A 25218-nucleotide genomic window follows, 5' to 3' on the forward strand; every position below is an offset into this window, starting at 1 on the left:
GTAAAATTGGTCTGTGATCTTTCATTTTCCAAAGACTTTTATCTGACGTGTGTACCCACCTTTAGTCTAAAGCCTGGTACATACCATGCAATTTCCCATCAAATAGATTGGTCGATAGATCATTTCTGACAGATCCGATTGAATTTCCGTTTTTCTGATCACCTCTACGCAAATCGATCAGAAAAACGATTGGAAATCAGATCGGACCTGTCGGAAATTATCCATTCGACCCATCTATCTGATGGGAAATTGCATGGTGTGTACCAGGCTTAAGATCAGTTGCGGAGTATTGCACGCGCATGCTGCAGAACTTGGTTCAAGTTGTCCATTTGCACTGGGCAGATTTATTAACTACTTAAAGAGAGCCCGAGGTGGGCACATAAAAAAACAAAACAAACTATGCTACCGGATCTGGGGGTGCTGGGTGGATCAGGTAGCCTCCATCCACGCCGCTCTCTGCCGCTTCTGTGTCCAGCACTGTCTCACTTTCACTCTGGGGTCACGACGATGGAAGATGAGCGAGATGCTCTCTTAGCATGCAGAGAGAGAGAGTTGCCCAATGGCAGCTGGGGAAGGCCTGCAGGAACGCCCCCAGTGGGTGATTTGAGCAGGGAATCCCTCTGAGACCACTGACTTACATACCTGGCTGCCGCACACCTGTCGCCATAGGCCACCCACACTGCCGTCTCTATGACGGCAAGCTCTCTAAGCCGGTCAGGAGCTGTTTTATTGGCTCCTGACTGTGATCAATCTAAGCCAGTGGGAGTTTCTTACATTTATGACAGGGTCAGGAGCCAATGAAATCGACTCCTGACCAGCTCACAGGGCTCTGCTGCCATAGAGACGGCAGGGCAAGTGAGCTGCGGCAGGCAGAGAGCAACTAGATCGTCAAGAGCAGCGTGAATGTGTGGTGGCGGTGAGATAAAATCTACGCCCTGGCAGGTATTAGTGGATCAAAACAGGGCTTAGATTTCAATCACCGCTGTCTGTAAGTGGTTAATAAAGATTCCTGGAGCAACAGTGACGCCTCTACATCCAGCAGCCAATCAGGCCACAGCTGTGAAATGAAGCATAAGCTATTGGTTGTATTGAGCAGATGATGATTTGCTGTAGTTTTATTAACACCTGTACCCATAGTATTGCACCAGATTCCCATTATGGACAGTATGTAATAAGTGGATGGCCAGATCTGTTAAAGTTTGCTCTGTCTGATATGGAGTCACATTAGACACTTCCTCAAAGGACTCCAGAAGAAAAGAACTAAATTTCTCTTTATTTGAGGCTTCTTCCAGCCCCTAGAAATCCATTGGTTCCCTTGCCGCAGCTGTAGTCCTCCCCAATGTCCCGCTGTCCGCCTGTAAATATTGCCAATCAGTGGGTAGGCATTTCTGCACACGTCTGCGCCTGCACAGTACGCGTTAGATGACGTGGGCATGTTTGCGAGTGCGCAAATGTGCAGAAGCACTGATGGGCCAACGATGCGCGGACGCCCGCGCACACTTTTTCCCCAATGATTTGGGTCTATAAATCAAGAAATTGACTGTTTTCAATCTACCTTACACCATTCAATAATCATAAAAATTGATAATAGAAATCGGCCACTCCCGATTGACTTGTATCAATTAGAACAAGAAATTCAACACATTTTTCTCACGAATAATAAAAAAAGGGTTGTTTTTTTTGTTTGTTTTTTGTACAACCTATTGTTTTTATTACATTTCTGTAAAATAAAAACTTTTTATTGTAGTGTGTGTGTGTGTGTGTGTGTGTGTGTGTGTGTGTGTGTGTGTGTGTGTGTGTGTGTGTGTGTGTGTGTGTGTGTGTGTGTGTGTGTGTGTGTGTGTGTGTGTGTGTGTGTGTGTGTGTGTGTGTGTGTGTGTGTGTGTGTGTGTGTGTGTGTGTGTGTGTGTGTGTGTGTGTGTGTGTGTGTGTGTGTGTGTGTGTGGCCTTTGTGTTGATTTGTAAAAATCGATCCCTTGTAATCTTTTTGTAGCCATTGGAACATCGTCGTTGGTTGAGCTGAACTTGAGATGTGCAGATGACAGTCAGTAAGTTTTTTTTGCCTTGCATGCAGCAGTTGTATGTAACTGTCATTCTGTGTATTCTTTTTGTTGAGACTCACAGATCACTTTCTGTTCCTTTGCAGCCCACCAAACAAGGAGCTGGAGGTGAGTGCTGCATACCACTGCAGTTCTTTAGTATGGAAGGGGAGGGGGGCACTACGATGGGTGGGCAGTGAGGGAATACCTAATACAAAACTGTTCTGCAATTTTTTATATGGCACTCTGCTTTTGTAGAAAAATAAGCAGATCCCTTAAAGAAAACCTGAACTGAAAATTAAAAGTCAAAATAAGCATACACAAGTCATACTTACCTCCCGTGTAGTCTACTCCTCAATCTCTTTCTCCTCTCTGCGTCCTGTTTGTCCACTGTGATCAAGGGAATTCTCCATCCTCCATTTTGAAAATGGCCATTACCCCATAACAGCTTTCTGGTCAGCACACTGTTAAACTGTAATATCGTTCACTTGAGCCATAGGGAAACATGGACATTACTGGGCACATCAGTTGTCCACTCAGCTATAACTGACAGCAACTGATACAGCAACTGATATATTTCAGTTCTGACAAAATGTTGTCAGAACTAGAAGGGGTCATAGTCAGAAGAAAATGGTGAGCTACTGAGAGGAACTGATGGCAAGGTAACTATGTAATGTTCATTTGAAGTTACCTCGTGTTTATTTTAAATAATTTTACTCAGTACAGGTTCCCTTTAAGGTGGCCACACACCGTACAATTTTTTAAAGATCTGATCAATTTAAGAATAGCAATCAATTTTTCTGACTGATTTTAACATTTCAAAAATCTGACATTGTACCACACACGTTCAATTTTTACTCAATTATGATAAAAATGATTGGAACCTCTGAGAAAATTGCTTGGGTGTATATATTAATATATATGCCCAATTGACAATCTACCACACACCAGTAAATTTTCATAAAAATTGATCAGAAAAATCCACCATTCCCAATCAATTTTTATTGCATAAAAACGGGAAATCAGATCTGATTTCTTGCTCGAATTGCCGTAAAATTGGATCATTTTATTGTATCATGTGTGGCCACCTTTTAGATTAATTTTGCACAGACAGCATGGTGGCGTTGTTAGAACTCTCACCTTGCAGCGCTGGATCCCCGATTCAAATGCCAGCCAGGGCACAATCTGCAAGGAGTTTGTATGTTCTCCCCGTGTCTGCGTGGGTTTTCTCCAGGCACTCTAGTTCCCTAGAGATATGTTAATTGGCTGCCCCCTAAATTGGCCCTGGACTATGATGCATACACTACACAATATATACATAGACATGTGACTATGGTAAGGATTAGATTGTGAGCCCTTCTGAGGGACAGTTTAAAGGGAACCAGAGACGAAGCACCCTTGTGTATTTTGCCATATATATCAGTAAGAACATTAGAGAAAACACCTACCCTGCTCTCTGTTTCATCCTCACTGCTAAAAGTGTCTGTTATCAGCTGTGATAAGAATCCCGGACTGAGCATTCAGTCTGGCTTTGCCGGGAATGATTATAGCTGAGTCATTATAGCAGAGCCACAAGGGGGCAGGCTTGGGCTTGAAAGGACACCAGAGAAGACAGACTCAGCTATAATCATTCGGTACCAAAGCCAGACTGAATGCTCAGTGGGGGATTCTTATCAGAGGTGAGAACAGTCAGATTAAACAGAGAACAATGAAACAAAGAGCAGATTATGTGTTTACTGTCATGTTCCCACTGATTTATAAGGTAAAATACAAGAGGATGCTTCATCTCTGGTTCTCTTTAAGCGACAAGACAATATACTCTGTACAGCGCTGTGGGAGATGTCGGCGCTATATAAATACCTAAATAATAATAAAGTTTATGGAAAACATTATTTCAACGTCTTTACCTTTTGATTTGTACACATAAACAATTTTTCCACAGTGTTCCTAATTTACTGTTGGATTAGGAATGTCAAAGCTGCTACAGGTGTCGAAAATCAGTAACTGTTCCTGCTCTGTGCCCCTAATTAGTTATACAGGAAACAGAAGTTATCTGGGTGGTCTATATTGTAAGCAGGCCTGGAAACGAGCAGTTTGTGGTTATGGTCAGTTTTGGATATTCATAACTGGGTGCAAATTGTAATTAGGGATAGTCAATGAGATCTAAATAATTTCGAGTTGATGCAGGATTATGCAAATGTGTGCAGCTTGAAAATGGACCAATCAAATTTTACGTCTGTAGGGTTTCATTTGTTCATTTTCAAGTTGCATAAAAATGCATGCAAAATTTGCACAATGCTGTATCCACTCAAAATTATTTGCATCTCATTGACTGTCCCGAATGATAACACATAATTGCAGATGTGTGTAGCCCTGATACATGTTACATGGGAAGTATTTAGTCAGTGTAATTTTTCTTTTTCCTACGGTAGTAATAACATTCTATAAATGCTGCTTGCTTTTGAATAATGAATCTCCATGTACCGGTAATCATTATTTAGTAATACGATTTTAAAACACAAACTGCTTCTCTGCTCTCTAGTCTATTGCTGATCCCTCTTGTCTCTGGGACTGGGCTTTCTTCTGACTCTCATGTAACAGGAGAGTGCAGTCTGGCCCCACCCACTTGTATAGTGCATGGATTTCTCTTTGAGTTCTGCAGCTGATACTAGGACATTCCCGGCAATCAGTCACCCACAAGGCATCCAAGCAGAGTGCCTAGCCTCAATTTATGCCAGCAGCGCCCACTTATTGACCACTGTAAGTGTAACAGTTCTGCCACCACAAAGTATCTGAACTAAACTTTTAGCTAAGATTTAAAGGTGCCCATACATCTAGTGCTTTTGACGGCCGATCGACCAAGAGACCGATCTCTCTGATCAAATCAGAGATAGACCTGTTGATCGCCATAAACCACAGGCTGATTCGTAGCTATGATTAAGAACCATATTGGTCTGAAACATTTTAGATTGTCGTGATTGTCGGTGGATATGTCTACAATAAACAACTTAACTTGCAGTCTTCACCACTGGGAATAGGAGGCACGGATCTACACAGCTCTGATCATGTGTGTAGCCTGGGAGTTCTAATTGATGGGGAGTTAAACTTCAGAACTCACATCTCTGCTGTGGTGAAATCATCCTATTTTCACCTGAAGAACATTGCAAAAATCAAGCACCTCATCCCCCCAGAAGATCTACAAACCTTAGTCCATGCCTTCATTACCTCCCAACTGGACTACTGCAATGCTCTCTACACTGGCCTTCCAAACAAGGACTTGTACCGCCTACAGCTTATACAGAACACTGCTGCCAGACTGCTAACCAACCAACCCCTTCACTGCCACATAACGCCAGTCCTTCACTCCCTTCACTGGCTACCTATAGAATGGAGGGTTCTATTCAAGATCGGCCTACTGACATTTAAATCACTGAATAATCTGGGCCCTGGATACATGAAAGATATGTTGCAGCTGCGTAGCAATCCCCGCATTCTCAGATCAACAGGTTCTAATAATCTAGCCATACCCAGAGTCCACTCGGAAACTGTTGGTCCCAGAGCCTTCTGTCATGCTGCCCCTACGTTTTGGAACTCCTTACCTCAACAGATCAGGACAGCTCCATCTCTAGAGGTGTTTAAATCCAGACTGAAAACCCACCTGTTCAGTTTGGCATTTGCAGAAATATAACTTTTGTAGTGTAAATACTTCATCCTACCAATTACTGAATCTGAGAGAGCCTAAGCGCTTTGAGTCCTATTGGAGCAAAGCGCTATAGAAATGTTATTGTATTATTGTATACTACTTGTTTTGGATATTGTGTGGACATCCTCTCGGTTTGCCCTTCTCCAATTGATACGTGCCACGAATTTTGGCCTGAAATTGGTCGTATTGTTGATTTGTTTCCTTTTAAACAATACACATTGCCTGGCTTTCCTGCTGATCCTCTGCCTCTAATACTTTAAGCCATAGACCCTGAACAAGCATGCAGATCAGATATATAATATGACAAATCTGAGAAGATTAGCTGCATGCTTGTTTCAGGTGTGTGATACTGGCCAGAAAGATCAGCAGGGCTGCTAGGCAACCGGCATTGTTTACAAGGAAAAAAATATGGCAGGCTCTATATCCCTCTCACCTCGGGTTCAATTTAAGGAGCATTTTAGTCCATCCATAGTTCACCATTAACTGGAAATTGGGGGAGGGGGGGGGGGTAATAATACAAAAATTCTGTGAGTTTTTCCATTCGGCAGACTATTATTGGCAGAGATTTTATTGGTGTGCAGAGAAGCAGATGGCTGGCTATAGAGCGTGTCAGTGGAAAGTTTACACTGAACACACAGCAGCCGCTCAGCTGTGCAGTCAGATATCAGCACAGCTAGGAGCGCACAGGAGACTGAGAATGTACGGTAGATTCCATGGGGCTTACTTACAGAATCAGAGCAGCAATGCACAGGCACAGTCTCTCTCCTTGCTCAGAGCCAGGACCTGTGTGGGGGGGAACATGCAAAGCAGTATTCAACCTTGGTTAAACATTTACATCAGAGCTACAAGTCATGTTGCTATTCAATGTAAAAGAACTGTAGTGAAAATAACAATGAAGAGAGAAGGCAAAGATTTCCATGGGAAAGGGAGTATCAGCTACTGATTGGAATAAAGTTTAATCCTTGGTTAAAGCTCCTCTTTAAAGAGAACCGGAGGTGGGTTTCTGACATGAAGATTAGGTCACAGAGGCTGGTTCTGCATACTATCACCAGCCTCTGTTGGTGTACAGTGTGCTCCAAGGCCCCCCTTGCACTCTGCTGTCCCCTAATATAAAAACCGCCACGCTAGCGACATGTACAGGGTCTCCCGTCTTATATCAAAGATACCACACATCTCCTGCAGATCCTCGATTGGGTGCAAGTTCCGGCTGAAACTTTTTTGGTCTCCCTTGATGTCGAGGCATTATATTCTAGCATTCCCCACAGTCCCGGTGTCCAGGCGGTGGCCAACTTTCTGTGCGAATTGGGGGTGCAGGATGCTGCGCATAATTCGTTTTTGTTACAGCTGTTGGAGTTTGTGTTAAACAATAATGTGTTTACGTTCAACGGCCAGAGGTTCCTCCAGGTGCAGGGTGCGGCGATGGGGACGACTTGTGCCCCGTCATACGCAAACCTGTACCTGGGGGACTGGGAATAGGACATCTTTTCGGACGATGATCTGGCAGTGTACCTGTGCCGCGTTTTGGCGTGGCGCAGGTACATAGACGATATTTTGATATTCTGGACGGGTACATCACAGCAGATCACGGATTTTGTCGAGTGTATTAATACGAACAGCCATAATTTGAAATTTACACTCGACTTCGATTGTCGCACAGTTTCGTTTTTAGATATACACATCACGATACAACATGATGGTTATTTGAGTACTTCATTGTTTAGAAAAGCGGCGGCTACGAATGCTCTTTTGCATGCCGAGAGCTTTCATCCTGCACACACCATTCGGAGAATCCCGATGGGACAGTATTTAAGAGCACGGCGGAACTGCTCAGAAGAAGCAAGTTTTTGCAGGAGGCAATTACACGACTTATTTCGGGCTCGTGGATCTCAGGATAAACATCTGCGGCAAACCTTTAACAGAGCACTACAGAGTGACAGACGTGATCTGCTGCGACAACGATATCATCACCGTGCTAATGACATAAGTACGACGCCCCGGTTCTGTACATGTTTTTGTGCGCAGCATCCTGCACTAAAAAATTCTAAATAGGCACTGGTATCTACTTCAGAATGATCCAGTGATAGGGCCGCACATCTCATCGGTGCCTAGCTTGACATTTCCTAAGTCTAGGTCTTTACGAGACGCTTTAGTTCGCAGCCATTTTGTTGGAGTGACTCCGAAGAAGCACTGCCCGGTGGTGGGGACTTTTTCGTGTGGAGGATGTGATTTCTAACATTTTATACAGGTGGGTAGGGGTGTGCGTTTGTCTGGCGGCAGGGAACTGTCGTTATCCCTTTTCGTCAACTGTAAAACCAAATTGGTTGTGTATTTGATGTGCCAATGTGGCGCTTTTTATATTGGTAAGACAAAAAGAGCATTTCGCGAACGGATGTCTGAACATATTGCCAATATTGAGATGGGTGACGCGCAGTCCCCTGTCGCCAGGCATGTTGCACTCTACCACAATGGAAATGTCAGGGTGGTTAAATTTGTAGGTTTAGATCGCATTCACCCCACAATAAGAGGGGGGAATTTGGATCGCCTCCTGCTACGCTGCGAATCTAGATGATTTATAATTTAAAGGCATGCTCTCATCCAGGCTTCAATGAACAGCTCAATTACGCCCATTTTCTGCCAGTGTAGCTCTTGTCTGCTGTTGAGCAGTGCTCCCGCTTTGGTGTGCTGTCATCCCTCCTCCTGTGTACTGCACGTGGGTCCCTGTTTGTGATGTTTCCACCAATATAGGGCCACATTTTTTGAATTGAGGTCTATGGATTTTATTAAGCGTAGTGATCGAAATGGTCCTTGGACCTATTGCGCCCAGGATACTGGGCCCTGCTTCATTTTGGATTCCACTTGTGTGTGTGTGTGTGTGTGTGTATGTATATGTATGTATATGTATAAAGCCTGTGGTTCTTAAAGGGATACTGTAGGGGGGTCGGGGGAAAATGAGCTGAACTTACCCGGGGCTTCTAATGGTCCCCCGCAGACATCCTGTGTTGGCGCAGCCACTCACCGATGCTCCGGCCCCGCCTCCAGTTCACTTCTGGAATTTCTGACTTTAAAGTCAGAAAACCACTGCACCTGCACGCCCGTGTCCTCGCTCCCGCTGATGTCACCAGGAGTGTACTGCGCAGACACAGACCATACTGGGCCTGCGCTGTGCGCTCTTGATGACATCAGCGGGATCGAGGACACGGCAACGCAGGCGAAGTGGTTTTCAGACTTTAAAGTCTGAAATTTCAGAAGTGAACCGGAGGCGGGGCCGGGGCATCGGTGAGTGGCTGCGCCAACGCAGGATGTCTGCGGGGGACCGTAGAAGCCCCGGGTAAGTTTAACTCATTTTCCCCTGACCCCCCTACAGTATCCCTTTAAGGTGGCCACAAACTTATAGATTTGCCGCAGATTCGACCATCATAGATTTCTGTTAGATGCCTGTCAAGTGGAATATGACAGGAATCTATCTGATGTGTGCCACACACTAGGAACAGATTTCCAATAGATTTCAGAATAAAATCTATTGGACATCGATCTAAATGCATTATTGGACCATTGGAGCCATGCATGGCACGGCTGATGGGATTCGTCTGCATGCCCGCAGACCCGGAAGTGCCGCCGTGCGTCTTGCAGACGCGTGTGGCACAAGTGGAAACGCGCCCTCATAGTTAGAATTTCTTATCAGTGACGGTCACTCTGTTGTCACTTCCTGTCCGAGTCAGGACTGAGTCAGCCACTTACCTACCTGATAATTAACTCTTTCAGGCAGAGAAAGAGTAAAAGGAACACAGCATAGTTATGCTAGGACTGTACATACCCATGTCTGTCATGTCACGTCGCCTCGTGTATCCTTTAAGGGGTTAAAGGACCATTATCGCAAAAAAATGATAAAAAAATGAAATGCACGTAAACACATACAATGAAGTACGTTTTCTCTAGAGTAGAATGAGCCATAAATCCCTTTCCTCCCATGTTGTTGTTACAGTCGTTAGTACAAATATTACAGAACTGACAGGTTTGGGACTAGTCCACCCCCTCATGGAGGATTTTTAATATTTCGTTTATTTTTTTTACAAAAGCTCTCCCTGGAAATGAGCTATACAAAGATGCTGACTGCCCCCACCCCACATGTTTTCGCACTATGTTGGCAGTTGGATTGAACAACTGCCATTCTCTAAGTGCTTTTGAAATGAAGAAAACCCTATAAAATCCCCCCATGAGGAGATGGGCTAGTCCAGAACCTGTCAGTTTTCTACTAACTACTGTAAGTCACAGCGACACAGGAGAAAAATAATGTATGGTGCATTTAGTCTGGGAAAAATGTACTTCCTAGTTAAATGTGCGTACATGTATTTTAAAGTTTCCAATTTTTTGCTATAGTGGTCCTTTAAGAAATGTCATTAACTTCTATTCCATTCCTCTATAGTTATACTACCACCTACAGGCTGACAGAAGGTACTGCATGTCCCTTTTACAACTCAACCCAAAACACCTTTTTTATTCTTTGAATTGAAATGTTTTGCTTTTAAATTTATCCTGAGAGAAGCAGATTGGTAAAGTAACATCATTTTCCTGTTTGGCCAGTCTGAGTTCCTGCGCTTGTCACTGGGATTCAAATGCGACATATTCACTCTGGATAAGCGGTTGCGCCTGGAGGAGCGGTCTCGCGATCTAGCGGAAGATAATCTGAAAAAGGAGCTGGCGAGCTGTAAGAAGCTATTGGAGGTAAGTGTACAATTCGCTATGGTAACACTTCACTGCACTGGTCATGTGACTGAAGCGGCAGCCATTTTGTTTCCATTACAAAATACACCAACACTGCGATTCGTGTTTCAGGCCCTGAGCCCGCTCTGCGAGGAGGACAATCATATGAACGAGATTGTGAAACGATTGGAGAAGAGCCTGCAGTTCCTCACCCAGCACACATCACGTGTGGCCAGCAGGGCGGAGCTGCTGGGAGCCATTCATCAGGTGACACATTTTTATTATTATGTCCAACAAGACCTCAGTGCTGCAGCACTATCCTTAGTCTTAGGTGGTTCACTCAGACATTTAGTTATCTGCAGCCACCCAGTACATAACAAAACTCACAGTTGGCCACTACCGCATTGAAAATTGGAATTCAGTAATTGATACCACCCTTTTCTAAGTATGTATTCAATATATTAATAAAAACAAAGTCAGGCTTACAGCAAACTCCTGCTGTGGGCTTTTGCAGACCGGAACCCCATGCATCAACAAGTATATAAACAGTGTAAGAAGGAATTCGTACAGGACAGCACAAACTTGCCCACTTCTCCAAAACCCGACTGGTTTCGGCCTTGTGCCATCATCAGGACAGGAGGGCTGAGGATTGGAGCAGGAATGGACAGTTTAGGGTTTTTTTATTCTTCAAAAGATTTTCTTCAATGAAAACCAAACCCTTGTACTTGGTGTATGGAACGTCACCAGTTTTTCCTGCCGATTATCCCCCTCACTTAGCCACAAGAGGTGAACTAAGCATTAACCTTTTCAGGACCTCAGGCTTACACCCCCCTAGTGACCAGGCCATTTATCATAACATAGGGCTGTGCAGTTTTGTTGGCGTGCTGCACAGCCCTACAATTCAGCACAGGGAGGAAATTAACCTCCTTTTCGTGTCCTTAACCTCCTGCCGCCTGCGTCACGCCAGTAGGCGTGGCCGCGGCGGCAGCCCCAGGACCGCCTAACGCCAATTGGCGTAAAGTCCTGGGGCTCTGTTTTGCATGAGATCGCGCGCATGGTGCGCGCGCATCTCATGCTCGGAGGGCGGAGCTCCGCCCCGCCTTCAGTCTCCGAGCGGCTATTGCCGCTCGGGAGACTGTTAGACGGCGATCACGCCGTCTATTTACTTGGTGCAGCGCTGCGATGAGCAGCAGCGCTGCACTGGGGACAGCCGTGTGACACGGCTGTCCCCATGGGGGACAAGAGAGCGATCCCAGAAGCCTATGACAGCCGATCGCCATAATTGGCTGGCTGTGGGGAGGGAGGGTAGAAATTTAAAGTAACAGGTTTTTTTTTTAAACAAATCAAAACAATAATATTTATTAAAAAAAAATAAACATGGGGGGAGCGATCAGACCCCACCAACAGAGAGCTCTGTTGGTGGGGAGAAAAGGGGGGGGGGAGTCACTTGTGTGCTGAGTTGTGCGGCCCTGCAGCTTGGCCTTAAAGCTGCAGTGGCCAATTTAGCTAAAAATTGCCTGGTCACTAGGGGGGTTTAGCCCTGCAGTCCTCAAGTGGTTAATAGGACACTATATAGGAGGTATCTGATCGCTGCTGCGATCCATTTTTCTTTTTTTCAATTGACAGAAGGGAGGCTTTTCCCTCCCTCTTCCGCTCTCTCTTCCCAGTGCCGTTGTGTTGCGTCTTGTTGTTGGCCGGTGAGCATGTGACTGGAGCATTCCCTGTATTGGTTGCTGCAGTGTTGCGTCTTGCTGTTGTGTTATTGGCTGGTCAGCACGTGACTGGAGCTCTCCCTGTATTGGTTGCTGCAGTGTTGCGTCTTGCTGTTGTGTTATTGGCTGGTCAGCACGTGACTGGAGCTCTCCCTGTATTGGTTGCTGCAGTGTTGCATCTTGCTGTTGTGTTATTGGCTGGTTAGCATGTGACTGGAGCTCTCCCTGTATTGGTTGCTGCAGTGTTGCGGCTTGCTGTTGTGTTATTGGCTGGTTAGCATGTGACTGAAGCTCTCCCTGTATTGGTTGCTGCAGTGTTGCATCTTGCTGTTGTGTTATTGGCTGGTTAGCATGTGCTTGAAGCTCTCCCTGATTGGTTGCTGCAGTGTTGCATCTTGCTGTTGTTTTATTGGCTGGTCAGCACGTGACTGGAGCTCTCCCTGTATTGTCCCCTCAGGAGAGTCGGGTCAGTAAGGCAGTGGATGTAATGATTCAGCATGTGGAGAACCTGAAGAGGATGTACGCCAAGGAACACGCCGAGCTGGAGGAGCTGCGGGAAGCCATGCAGCAGAGTGACCGCAGCACCTGCGCCGTAGACAGAGGTGAGGACCGCAGGCTGACCTAAAGAGTACCTGTCATTAGCGATGGTCAATAAAATAATTTACACTTTTCATTCAATTTTCAGGCAGATTGTATGTAGCTTGGTTGGGGCCAGTAAAAATCGACAGGAAGTTAATGTATTGCCCAAAACCAACATGCATACAATCTGCATGAAATTTAAATGAGACAGAATTATTTGCATCTCATTAAGCTTCCATATATAAATATTGGAAACAGAATGCTCCTGTCACACCATTGTCACCAATTGCTAGTTTAAGAGAAACTCCGGCCAAGAATTGAACTTTATCCCAATCAGTAGCTGATACCCTCTTTTACATGAGAAATCTTTTCCTTTTCACAAACAGACCATCAGGGGGCGCTGTATGACTGATATTGTGGTGAAACCCCTCCCACAAGAAACTCTTTAGTACTTCTGGCAGTTTCCTGTCTGGGAACCTTGCTGCATTGTGGGAAATAGCTATTTATAGCTGTTTCCAACTGCCAAAACAGCTAGCAGCAGCTACATAACCTGCCCACAGTACAAATGTCACCATGTAATAAATGTCAGAATGTAAATCAGGGAGAGGAAAGATTTTACAATGGACAAACACTGACTAAATCATTTATACATAATTATTGTAAAAATGAAGCACTTTTTTTATTACATTATTTTCACTGGAGTTCCTCTTTAACTATTAAGGGGGATCCTGGGCAGAGTAGCCAGCAGCCAAAACTGTTTTATGAATGGCAGAGCTAATTTAGGCCCCTTTTACACCTTCCCGCTGTGTCCGCGATTATTTTTACTATTTAGTATTTATATAGCGCCAACATCTTCCACAGCGCTGTACAGAGTATATTGTCTTGTCACTAACTGTCCCTCAGAGGAGCTCACAATCTAACCCCTACCATAGTTCTATGTATGGATCACCGATGCTGGAAGCATCGTGCTTGAGCGCGGAAGGGCCCTAAGTGAACTCCCCCTGACCCTGTCCACTTGCCTGGTGTTCAGCAGCATTCAGGTGTCCCAAATTCAGTATGCCGAATTCAAATACCAACACAACTTGTACTGAAGGCAAAGGATCAACATTATGCTGGGTACACACTATGAGAATTTCTGGTCGATTTAGTGTCAGATCGATTATTTCCAACATGTCCGATTTGCTTTTCGATCGATTTCCGAGCATTTTCCGATCGATTTCTGTGCACTTTAATAGGAAGTCGATCGGAAAGTGCTCGGAAAACGATCGGAAAGCAAATCGAACATGTTGGAAATAATCGATCTGACACTAAATCGACCAGAAATTCTCATAGTGTGTACCCAGCATTAGAGCCGGGCAACTGACTGTTAATGCAGAGAGCAGTTTCAATAGAACTAACGTTTTCTTCTGTTGCAGAGGATACGCTGAAGTTGGCATCTTCTGCATGCAGTAAGGTAAGTCTTGATATAGGGGGGGGGGGGGGGGGTGCGTGCCCCCCATCTGTTGTCCGGCAATCACCTTCCGATCTCTCTCATCAGGTATCCCCTGCCAGGAGGGTCAGCATGCCAGCATACACCAGAGCGATCGCCACTGGATCAGCAATGGTGGGTTCTCTTCACTGATATCACACCACACTTAATGAATATGCATTAAAGTGAACCCGAGGTGAGAGTGATATGGAGGCTGCCGTATTTGTTTCCTTTTAAACAATACCAGTTGCCTGGCAGCCCTGCTGATCTATTTGGCTGCAGTAGTGTCTGAAGAACACCAGAAACAAGCATGCAGGTAATCTTGTCTGATCTGAAAATGTCAGAAACACCTTATTTGCATATGCTTGTTCAGGGTCTACAGCTAAAAGTATTAGAGGCACAGAAAGAGAGTCAGGCAACTGCTATTGCTTAAAAGGAAATAAATATCCCTCTCACCTCTCGGGTGCACTTTAAGTTTGACCTCTTCTTAGAGTCTGGCTATAGTAGCTCCTGACATCACTAACTATATCCAAATAACTCCTCCCTCCATACCATGGGGGAGGGCCCTATCTACAAACCTGCTGCTGGTTAATCACATGGTTATGGTGGGGCAGAGGGCATCTCCTGCTGTTATCTGAATGAAGTACTGATTTTATGTATATTGTATCTAAGCTCATGTTCCTCAAAAACAGGGATGTTTGGCCAGGGAGGTGATCCACCAATCATGCACTACTGGTGGGACATTGGCAGGTTTGGCAAACACACCCGATATACAGACCACCACTAGAGGGAGACTCTGGTCAGTGTTCAAGTGTGGCAATGAGATTCAGATCTGAAAAATTGGCAGCGATAAGATGTAAAATGTGACTGGCATGAACCGTAATCTGTCTTCACTGAAGAGACTCTGTAGTCCCCTAGAGGTGCGATGATGATGTTTTCACATAAAGGAAGGGTTTGCTGTTTACTCTGTGCCTCTATTCCTAACAGGACATATTTGGAGGAGACAAAATGGACAAAATGCATCGGAGAGCGAACAGCTGGTGAGAACTTCCCATCGGGCTCCTCCTGTCTTCCTAAAGCTTCTATTCTTCCCCAACACCCAGCACACCAATTCTCATTCCACCCCCTGTGATCCAAGTACTCACCAGTACTACCCCTATACCTCCCTTCACCCATCCTACTCATACCAGCCCATTCTACCACTCTAACACACACACACACACACACACACGCCTACCCTCCCTAATCCGACTCCTCTACCCCCACCCACCTTCCCAAACCACCCCTCTTCCCCATCTTTCTACTCTAGCCCCCCCCCCTCTACCTAACCCTCCTACTGCCATCTTACCCCTTGAGCCGCCGCACATTCCTCCAACCTACCCATCTTACCTCCCCCCCCCCCCCCCCCCCCCAACACTTTCTCCCATCCTACCCCCTCTTTTGCTCACCCTGGCTCTCTAGCCTCCAAGCTTTTCATTCTTACCAATCCTACCACTCTTATACTGCCGTCTCCTTCTGCACACGCCCCCAACCCCTTTTTTTTGGTATTTTTACTTGTGGACATTACCTTACCAATTATTAAGTGTTTTCGCAGGTTTGAAATTGTGTGCAGCTATGTATGTGAAGTCGCTAAAATCTGTTGAAAATCTGTGTATTCGATCAGATGCCTATCTGAACAGATAATGAACTGTTGGCCACGTTGACCGTTGTATGGCCAGCTTAAAGGGATCCCGAGCCGAGGCTGGGGATCAAAATCAGATACTCACCTTAAGAAAGGGAAGCCTCAGGATCCTATTGAGGCTTCCTTCTCTACTCAGATTTCCCCGGTCACTGAGCACGGTTCTCCTCCAGGTCGGGGGCCGCGCTCCTTCTTGTTTTGCAGTGTGGCTGCACAGTAGACACGCGAGCACGGCCACGCATGTGCAGTAGCACGGAGCCCTTGGCTCTGGCTTACTGCACATGTATGGGCGGGGTTGCGTGGCCACGATAGAGGGAGACGAGCTGCTCGGCCCTGATGTGATTACCAAAAATGCATTGATGCTAATCTTTAGGGGGGGGAGAGACTCAGAGACAGGGGGACATTAAAATAGAGTGGGAAGCTTGAATAGGATCCTGAGGCTTCCCTCTCTATAGGTAGGTATCTCATTTTGTACCCGAGCTTCGGCAAGGGGACAGTTTTTAGGAGCAATGATCCTCTAGAAAATCTTAAATTGCATTTCACTGGTTTATTGCGTTTTCCCGCAGGAAGCTGGTGGGTTCCCGACAGAACGACAGCCGTCCCACCCTACAGCGGGTTGTGGATAGTTGCAGCCGTCCGGAGGAGACAGAGGAGAATGTAATAAAAGAGTGAGTGTTATAATACAGTACAGGTGGGCGGCGGCACTGAAGACGGCAGGCCAGAAGGGTCACATGGGAGGCGTTATTTGGCTTTGTAACTTGGGCACAGTCTATTCATAACTGACACCCGTACAATTTCAGTTGTGCTGCCTTGTAGCTATGGCAACACTGTTTATGGACATATCTGCTCTATAATTTCATTTTTGTATTTCTCTCTGCAGTGGTATGTTGGTGTAGATCAGTGAGCTCACAGCTGCAGGAAAATTATTATACCAAAAGTCTGCTCACATCCCATGTGCAGACTCATGCAATCAGTTTCAGCTAAGCCTAGCAGGTGAGCCAAGAAAAGGTTCATTCTGCAAACCACAATTTTGTGAGGCGACTTTCGGAGAGATTTTTGAAGGGATGTACAGGTTTGCTGTGGAAACACCCTAACAGGGTAACTTTGCACTAGTGCTTTGCCCTACGGCAAGCACATCACAGGCACTGCTATTGTGAACCAGGCCTAAAAAAATGTAGCTAATGATTACAGAGGTTTGAGGTATTTGCAGCACTTCACTTTGAAGAAAACCTGTAATGAGAAAAAGTTCTCCTGGGGGTGTACTCTCCTCGGGTGGGGGAAACCTCCGGATCCTATCGATGCTTCCCCCATCCTCCTGTGTCCCACGGCGGTCTCGCTGTGCCCCTCCGAACAGCGGGGATGTAAATATACCTTCCTGGCTCCAGCACAGATGCAGTATCGGCTCTCCGCTCGGAGATAGGTGGAAATAACCAATCGCTGTCGGGCCTCTCTACTGCACAGGCGCAAGTCTCCTGCACCTGCGTAGTAGAGCGGACCCGACAGAGATCGGCTATTTCCGCCTATCTCCATGCTGAGAGCCGCAACCGCGCCCCCGCTGGAGCCTGTCACTTGACAAGCAGCCTATTGGGCCAATCAAAGTGCGGGCATAATGTCCTTTAAAGTGATTGGACCCACAGGGGTTTAGGGCAGGACGAGTGAAGCTCTGGTTATTGCCAATTAGCAGGCATAAGTTCATAGCACTCACTATGCTACTCTGATAAGGCACACTAACTCTAAGGTACACTAAGCGTGCAGTAAGGGGAGCTATAGTGATAGTGGCTAAAAGTATTATGAGGCAGAGGATCAGCAGGACAGCCAGTATTAATATGGCAGCCTCCATATCCCTCTCACTTCAGTTGCCCTTTAATTTAATGTATTTGGAAGTGCTGTTAGTGATGTCACATGTTTTGTCATCATACAGGGACGAGCCCATCGCGGAGCTGGTGGAAGAGGTGATGGAGGAGAGAACTAGGAGATTCAGCTTATTGCAGAAGATACCGTCTCCAGCCATAACTCAGTCCAAGTGAGTGAATGCCATAAATGCTGGACCTGTATTATCTCATCTCTATAATTATATTTTTCCCCCACACAGCATGTTCATCCCTCCTCCAGGCAGAATGCTTTGTATTCTGTGTACATAGATTCTCCCTCTGTTCCAAACAGCGGTATAACCAGACCCATGGACCTCGGGGTGATACCCCCTCCTGCCCAGCACTGTATACAGGATATTCTCAAAAAATTATCATATTGTGATATAGTTCATTATTTTCTGTAATGTACTGATAAACATTAGACTTTCATATATTTTAGATTCAAATACACACAACTGAAGTAGTTCAAGCCTTTTATTGTTTTAATATTGATGATTTTGGCATACAGCTCATGAAAACCCAAATTTCCTATCTCAAAAAATTAGCATATTTCATCCGACCAATAAAAGAAGTGTTTAAAAAAAAAAAAAAAGTCAACCTTCAAATTATGTTCAGTTATGCACTCAATACTTGGTCGGGAATCCTTTTGCAGAAATGGCTGCTTCAATGCGGCGTGGCATGGAAGCAATCGGCACTGCTCAGGTGTTATGGAGGCCCAGGATGCTTCAATAGCGGCCTTAAGCTCATCCTGAGTGTTGGGTCTTGCGTCTCTCAACTTTTTCTTCACAATATCCCACAGATTCTCTATGGGATTCAGGTCAGGAGAGTTGGCAGGCCAATTGAGCACAGTAATACCATGGTCAGTAAACCATTTTCCAGTGGTTTTGGCACTGTGAGCAGGTGCCAGGTCGTGCTGAAAAATGAAATCTTCATCTCCATAAAGCTTTTCAGCAGATGGAAGCATGAACCCACTTTTGAACCAGAAACAGTGGCAGAAGCACCTGACCTGGGCTACAGAGAAGCAGCACTGGACTGTTGCTCAGTGATCCAAAGTACTTTTTTCGGATGAAAGCAACTTTTACATGTCATTCGGAAATCAAGGTGCCAGAGTCTGGAGGAAGACTGGGGAGAGGGAAATGCCAAAATGCCTGAAGTCCAGTGTCAAGTACCCACAGTCAGTGATGGTCTGGGGTGCCATGTCAGCTGCTGGTGTTGGTCCACTGTGTTTTATCAAGGGCAGGGTCAATGCAGCTAGCTATCAGGAGATTTTGGAGCACTTCATGCTTCCATCTGCTGAAAAGCTTTATGGAGATGAAGATTTCATTTTTCAGCACGACCTGGTACCTGCTCACAGTGCCAAAACCACTGGTAAATGGTTTACTGACCATGGTATTACTGTGCTCAATTGGCCTGTCAACTCTCCTGACCTGAACCCCATAGAGAATCTGTGGGATATTGTGAAGAGAAAGTTGAGAGACGCAAGACCCAACACTCTGGATGAGCTTAAAGAAAACCTGAACTGAAAATTAAAAGTCAAAATAAGCATACACAAGTCATACTTACCTTCCATGTAGTCTACTCCTCAGTGTCTTTCACCTGTCCTGCGTCCTGTTTGTTCACTGTGATCAAGGGAATTTTCCGTCCTCCATTTTGAAAATGCCCATTACCCATAACAGCTTTTTGGTTAGTACACAGTTAAACTGTAACATCGCCCACTTGAGCCATAGGGAAACATGGACATTACCTGGTACATCAGTTTTCCTCTCAGCTATAACTGACAGCAACTGATATTTTACTGACAGCAACTGATATATTTCAGATCTGACAAAATATTGTCAGAACTGGAAGGGATTATTGCCAGAAGAAAATGGTGAGCTTCTGAGAGGAACTGGCAAGGTAACTATGCAATGTTCATTTGAAGTTACCTCATGTGTTTATTTTAAACATTTTTACTCAGTACAGGTTCTCTTTAAAGAGAGTCTGAAGCGAGAATAGATCTCGCTTCAGACCTCATAGCTAGCAGGGGCATGTGTGCCCCTGCTAAAACGCCGATATCCCACGGCTTAACGGGGGTCCCTGTCCCCCCAAATCCCCTCCGTAATGCGGGGGAGCGCTTCCGCATTGGGGCAGGGCTAACCGCCGCAGCCCTGCCCCACGCGCGTCTGTCAGACGCGTATCTCCGCCTCTCCCCCGCCCCTCTCAGTCTTCCTTCACTGAGAGGGGCAGGGGAGAGGCGGCGATGCACGTCTGATAGACGCGCTGGGAGGCAGGGCTGCAGCCGTTAGCCCTGCCTCCAGGAAGGAAAAAAAAGCGACCAAGTCTGCGTATCTCCGCCTCTCCCCCGCCCCTCTCAGTCTTCCTTCACTGAGAGGGGCAGGGGAGAGGCGGCGATGCGCGTCTGATAGACGCGCTGGGAGGCAGGGCTGCAGCCGTTAGCCCTGCCTCCAGGAAGGAAAAAAAAGCGACCAAGTCTGCGACCAAGGTTTGCGGGGGGTGGGTTGGGGGTGAAGGGACTCCCGTTAAGCCGCGGGATAGCGGCGTTTTAGCAGGGGCACACGTGCCCCTGCTATATATGAGAGCTGAAGCGAGATTTAGTCTTGCTTCAGTGTCTCTTTAAGGCCGCTATCGAAGCATCCTGGGCCTCCATAACACCTGAGCAGTGCCACAGGCTGATTGCCTCCATGCCACGCCGCATTGAAGCAGTCATTTCTGCAAAAGGATTCCCGACTAAGTATTGAGTGCATAACTGAACATAATTATTTGAAGGTTGACTTTAAAAAAAAAACAAAAAAAAAAAAACACTTCTTTTATTGGTCGGATGAAATATGCTAATTTTTTGAGATAGGAAATTTGGGTTTTCATGAGCTGTATGCCAAAATCATCAATATTAAAACAATAAAAGCCTTGAACTACTTCAGTTGTGTGTAATGAATCTAATATATATGAAAGTCTGTTTATCAGCACATTACAGAAAATAATGAACTTTATTACAATATGCAAATTTTTTGAGAAGATCCTGTATATAATAATCGCTTGATCCAGACCACCAAAACCAGCTTTCCATGGACTGCCCCTGTGTGAGAGGTGTAAGCAGAGGAAAAGGAATGCTAGGGGCCCAAACATTACTCGATTTGCAGCATTGAAATCCCATAAATTCGAATCTGGCAGAGATCGATGCTGCAATACATGCCATTAGGAAGTGGACTTTTAAAGTGAACTGCAAAGCATGTTGCCTATTTGAACTTTAAAGGGAACCAGAAGTGAGGGGGATATGGAGGCTGCCATATTTGTCCTTTAAACAAATACCAGTTGCCTGGCAGCCCTGCTAATCTCTTTGGTTGAAGTAGTTTCTGAATCACCCCAGGAACAAGCATGCAACTAATCCAGTCACACTTCAGTCAGAATCATCTGATCTGCATATGCTTGTTCAGGGTCTATGGCTAAAATTATTAAAGGCAGATGATTAGCAGGACAGCCAGGCACATCCCTCTCACTTTAGGGTCTCTACAAAAACACAATACAATCTGCAAGATTTAAAGAGAAACTCCAACCAAGAATTGAACTTTATCCCAATCAGTAGCTGATACCCCCTTTTACATGAGAAATATAATGATTTTCACAAACAGGCCATCAGGGGGCGCTGTATGACCGATTTTGTGCTGAAACCCCTCCCACAAGAAGCTCTGAGTACCGCGGTACTCTGGGCAAACTGCCACAATGTAACAATGTTCACAGACAGGAATTAGCTGTTTACAGCTGTCTCTAACAGCCAAAACAGCTAGCAGCAGCTACATAACCTGCCAACAGTAAAAATGTCACCATGTAATAAATGTCAGAATGTAAATCGGGGAGAGGCAAGATTTTACAATGAGCAAACACTGACTAATTTATACATAATTATGGTAAAAAATGAAGCACTTTTTTATTACACCATTTTCACTGGAGTTCCTCTTTAAGGCCCCATTTACACTTAATCAGTTGGTGTGTTAGTGTGCGTTGGTACGTGTTTTTCCATAGCAGTGCATTGTGAAAAAGATTTCAGTTAAAACGTGTTAAGTGTGAAAGGTGCCATAGGAAAACATGGGACTTACTTTGAAAATCAGTTTTCTTTCAGTTATAACTGAGAGCAACTGATTAAATGTAAAAGGGCCCTAAAAGTAAGAGCAGTGCCCTTTCTCTCCTTACTGGAGAACATAAACCAGCAGCTGCACTTTTCCGATAACATTGTACTCTGTCTGGAAACTTTTCAGAACTAATTTTCCAGTTCTTTAACTGCCCTATTAATGATCTTTTCTTTGCAGGTACCTTAAAGTTTTTACCAACATGAAAAACTCCATCCTCAACATCAACAAGCCGTTGGTGATCACTCTGGTGGCCGCATTTCTATTTGTTACGCTTGCTGGATTCCTGACCGGCCTGTCCCTCCACAGACCAGTAGACGGCGCTCCCGTGGGGTCTGGCATCTCGTGGACTACGGTCCAGCAATTCCTGTGGCCTTACACTGGCCTCCAACATAATGCTCCCCCGCCAGTATGATGGAGAAGCTCAGCTTTGATCTTTTATATCCCTTACTTGACCCCTCCCCTTTTTGGATGAAATGAACGTTTAAATAATCGATGTACATATTATATTTTATTATGAGACCACAAAGAGGACATGATACATATTTTTTACAAGAGACTTTGAAGACCATGGAAGTCATTACTGGACTCGGTGTTGCTGTGTTTTGCCCACGTGTGATTTGCTGGCCTGGAGTGCACTGCGCTGTTTTTACTGCCTGATATTTATTGTGTCAATAAAGTTGTCTGTTTAAGAAAATGTCAGCACCCTGGTCATGCTGAGCAGCTGGTAGATGCAGTCCACAAACAGGTGATGCGAGTGTTTGAGCCGTTCTGTGGCCTCAGGGCTGCAGTAATCTTTCAGCATGTGATAGAGGGTGGAGTGGAACTCGCTGCCCTCATACAGATCTCTGGAGAAAGTGTCGCTGGACTCTGAGATCTTCAGGCGTTGGGCCCTCTGGGTGCTCAGCATGTAGAGGGACCAGTCCTCACTACTGGCCGAGCTGCACTGTTCCTTCACCTGCAGACGGGGCAGAGCAGCAGATCATTAAAGTGAAGGGAAGAAAACTGCCCCATATAGGTACTTACCTTCCCCTGTCTTCCTCTCCTCCACCGATGCAGCGCTGGGGCCCCTGGAAGCCGCTCAACTAGGGCATGGTTGAGCAGTGCGTGCGGCCATGCTCCCGTTCGTGAACGGGTGCGGCTGCACTGTACAGGAAGCCTTGCGCAGTAGCACAGAGCCAGTCGGCCTCAGCTTTTTCCGCTCCGTGCTGCTGCACAGGCGCTAGGCACTCTGCGCTGTGGGACTACGCTCCGTTCTGCAAACTTCCAGAGGGTCTAGCGCTGGATCAGTGGTTCAAGCAGGATTTGGGAAGCCTCTGGAGGATCCAGACATCATGTTTTTGTTCCAATCGGGGTTTCTTTATTCGGAAACCTGGATAATGCCGTAGAAGGCACTTCAGCACCATTACTTGCAGACAGCGTCACAAAGCTACACTCCACCTGACTCTGATGCTTCCTCCTTCTTCTTCTCTACCCCCTCCCCAAGGCTTCACGTATATCCCCATAGCATCCCAAAATTCCTCACAAACATCAGATCCCCATAGCATCCCATAATGCCTCACACACACCACATCCCCATAGCATCCCAGACTGCCTCACACACACACCACATCCCCATAGCATCCCAGAATGCCTCACACACACCACATTCCCATAGCATCCCAGAATGCATCACACACCACATCCCCATAGCATCTCAGACTGCCTCACACACACACCACATCCCCATAGCATCCCAGAATGCCTCACACCACATCCCCATAGCATCCCACAATGCCTTACACCATGTCCCCATAGCATCCCAGAATGCCTCACATACACTACATCCCCATAGCATCCCAGAAGGCCTCGCACACACCACATCCCCATAGCATCCCAGAATGCCTCACACGCACACACCACATCCCCATAGCGTCCCAGAATGCCTCACACACACCACATCCCCATAGCATCCCAGAATGCCTCATACACACCACATCCCCATAGCGTCCCAGAATGCCTCATACACACCACATCCCCATAGCGTCCCAGAATGCCTCACACACACCGCAACCCCATAGCGTCCCAGAATGCCTCACACACATATCCCCATAGCATCCCAGAATCAAACACACACCACGTCTCCATAGCATCCCAGAATGCAGCACACACCACTTCCCCATAGCATCCCACAATGCCTCACACCACGTCCCCATAGCATCCCACAATGCCTCACACACACCACATCCCCATAGCATCCCAGAATGCCTCACACACACACCACATCCCCATAGCATCCCAGAATGCCTCACACACCACATCCCCATAGCATCCCACAATGCCTCACACACCACATTCCCATAGCATCCCAGAATGCTTCACACACATATCCCCATAGCATCCCAGAATGCCTCACACACACATCACATCCCCATAGCATCCCAGAATGCCTCACACACACCACATCCCCATAGCATCCCAGAATGCCTCACACCACATCCCCATAGCATCCTAGAATGCCTCACACCACATCCCCATAGCATCCCAGAATGCCTCGCACACACCACATCCCCATAGCATCCCACAATGCCTCACACACCACATCCCCATAGCATCCCACAATGCCTCACACACACCATCCCCATAGCATCCCAAACTGCTTCACACACCACATCTCCATAGCATCCCAAAATGCCTCACACACTACATCCCCATAGCATCCCACAATGCCTTACACCACGTCCCCATAGCGTCCCAGAATGCCTCACACACATATCCCCATAGCATCCCAGAATGCCTCACACACCACATCCCCATAGTGTCCCACAATGCCTCACACCACGTTCCCATAGCATCCCACAATGCCTCACACACACCACATCCCCATAGCATCCCAGAATGCCTCACACACCACATCCCCATAGCATCCCACAATGCCTCACACACACCACATCCCCATAGCATCCCAGAATGGCTCACACACCACATCCCCATAGCATCCCACAATGCCTCACACACACCACATCCCCATAGCATCCCAGAATGGCTCACCACATCCCCATAGCATCCCACAATGCCTTACACCACGTCCCCATAGCGTCCCAGAATGCCTCACACACACACCACATCCCCATAGCATCCCAGAATGCCTTACACCACATCCCCATAGCATCCCACAATGCCTCACACCACGTTCCCATAGCATCCCAGAATGCTTCACACACATATCCCCATAGCATCCCAGAATGCCTCACACACACATCACATCCCCATAGCATCCCAGAATGCCTCACACACACCACATCCCCATAGCATCCCAGAATGCCTCACACACCACATCCCCATAGCATCCTAGAATGCCTCACAC

General features: G+C 46.2%; 2 protein-coding genes across 5 annotated transcripts in view; one reads left to right on the top strand and one right to left on the bottom strand.

Annotated features, from left to right (window-relative positions):
• The window catches only part of IRAG2 (inositol 1,4,5-triphosphate receptor associated 2), a 179302-nt gene extending 156733 nt beyond the window's left edge, over positions 1-22569 (top strand). The window contains 11 exon segments of the mRNA XM_068277999.1: positions 1994-2048; positions 2147-2168; positions 10324-10464; positions 10576-10710; positions 12613-12757; positions 14150-14187; positions 14272-14337; positions 15190-15242; positions 16447-16548; positions 17802-17903; positions 22053-22569. Of these exon segments, the coding sequence (XP_068134100.1) occupies positions 1994-2048; positions 2147-2168; positions 10324-10464; positions 10576-10710; positions 12613-12757; positions 14150-14187; positions 14272-14337; positions 15190-15242; positions 16447-16548; positions 17802-17903; positions 22053-22287 (1094 nt within the window). The 3' untranslated portion in view covers positions 22288-22569.
• DNAI7 (dynein axonemal intermediate chain 7) overlaps positions 1-25218 on the bottom strand; it is a 169162-nt gene that overhangs the window by 101055 nt on the left and 42889 nt on the right. For 2 of the 4 annotated variants that reach the window (XM_068278016.1, XM_068278015.1), the window contains one exon: positions 22365-22830. In XM_068278016.1, coding sequence (XP_068134117.1) covers positions 22561-22830 — 270 coding nt within the window. In that variant the 3' untranslated portion in view covers positions 22365-22560. Of the gene's footprint in view, positions 1-6452; positions 6526-22364; positions 22831-25218 lie in introns of those variants that run through there. The other 2 variants (XM_068278018.1, XM_068278017.1) reach the window with 2 other exon arrangements.

This window comes from Hyperolius riggenbachi, chromosome 3, assembly GCF_040937935.1.
Source record: "Hyperolius riggenbachi isolate aHypRig1 chromosome 3, aHypRig1.pri, whole genome shotgun sequence".
NCBI classification, from domain to species: Eukaryota; Metazoa; Chordata; class Amphibia; order Anura; family Hyperoliidae; genus Hyperolius; species Hyperolius riggenbachi.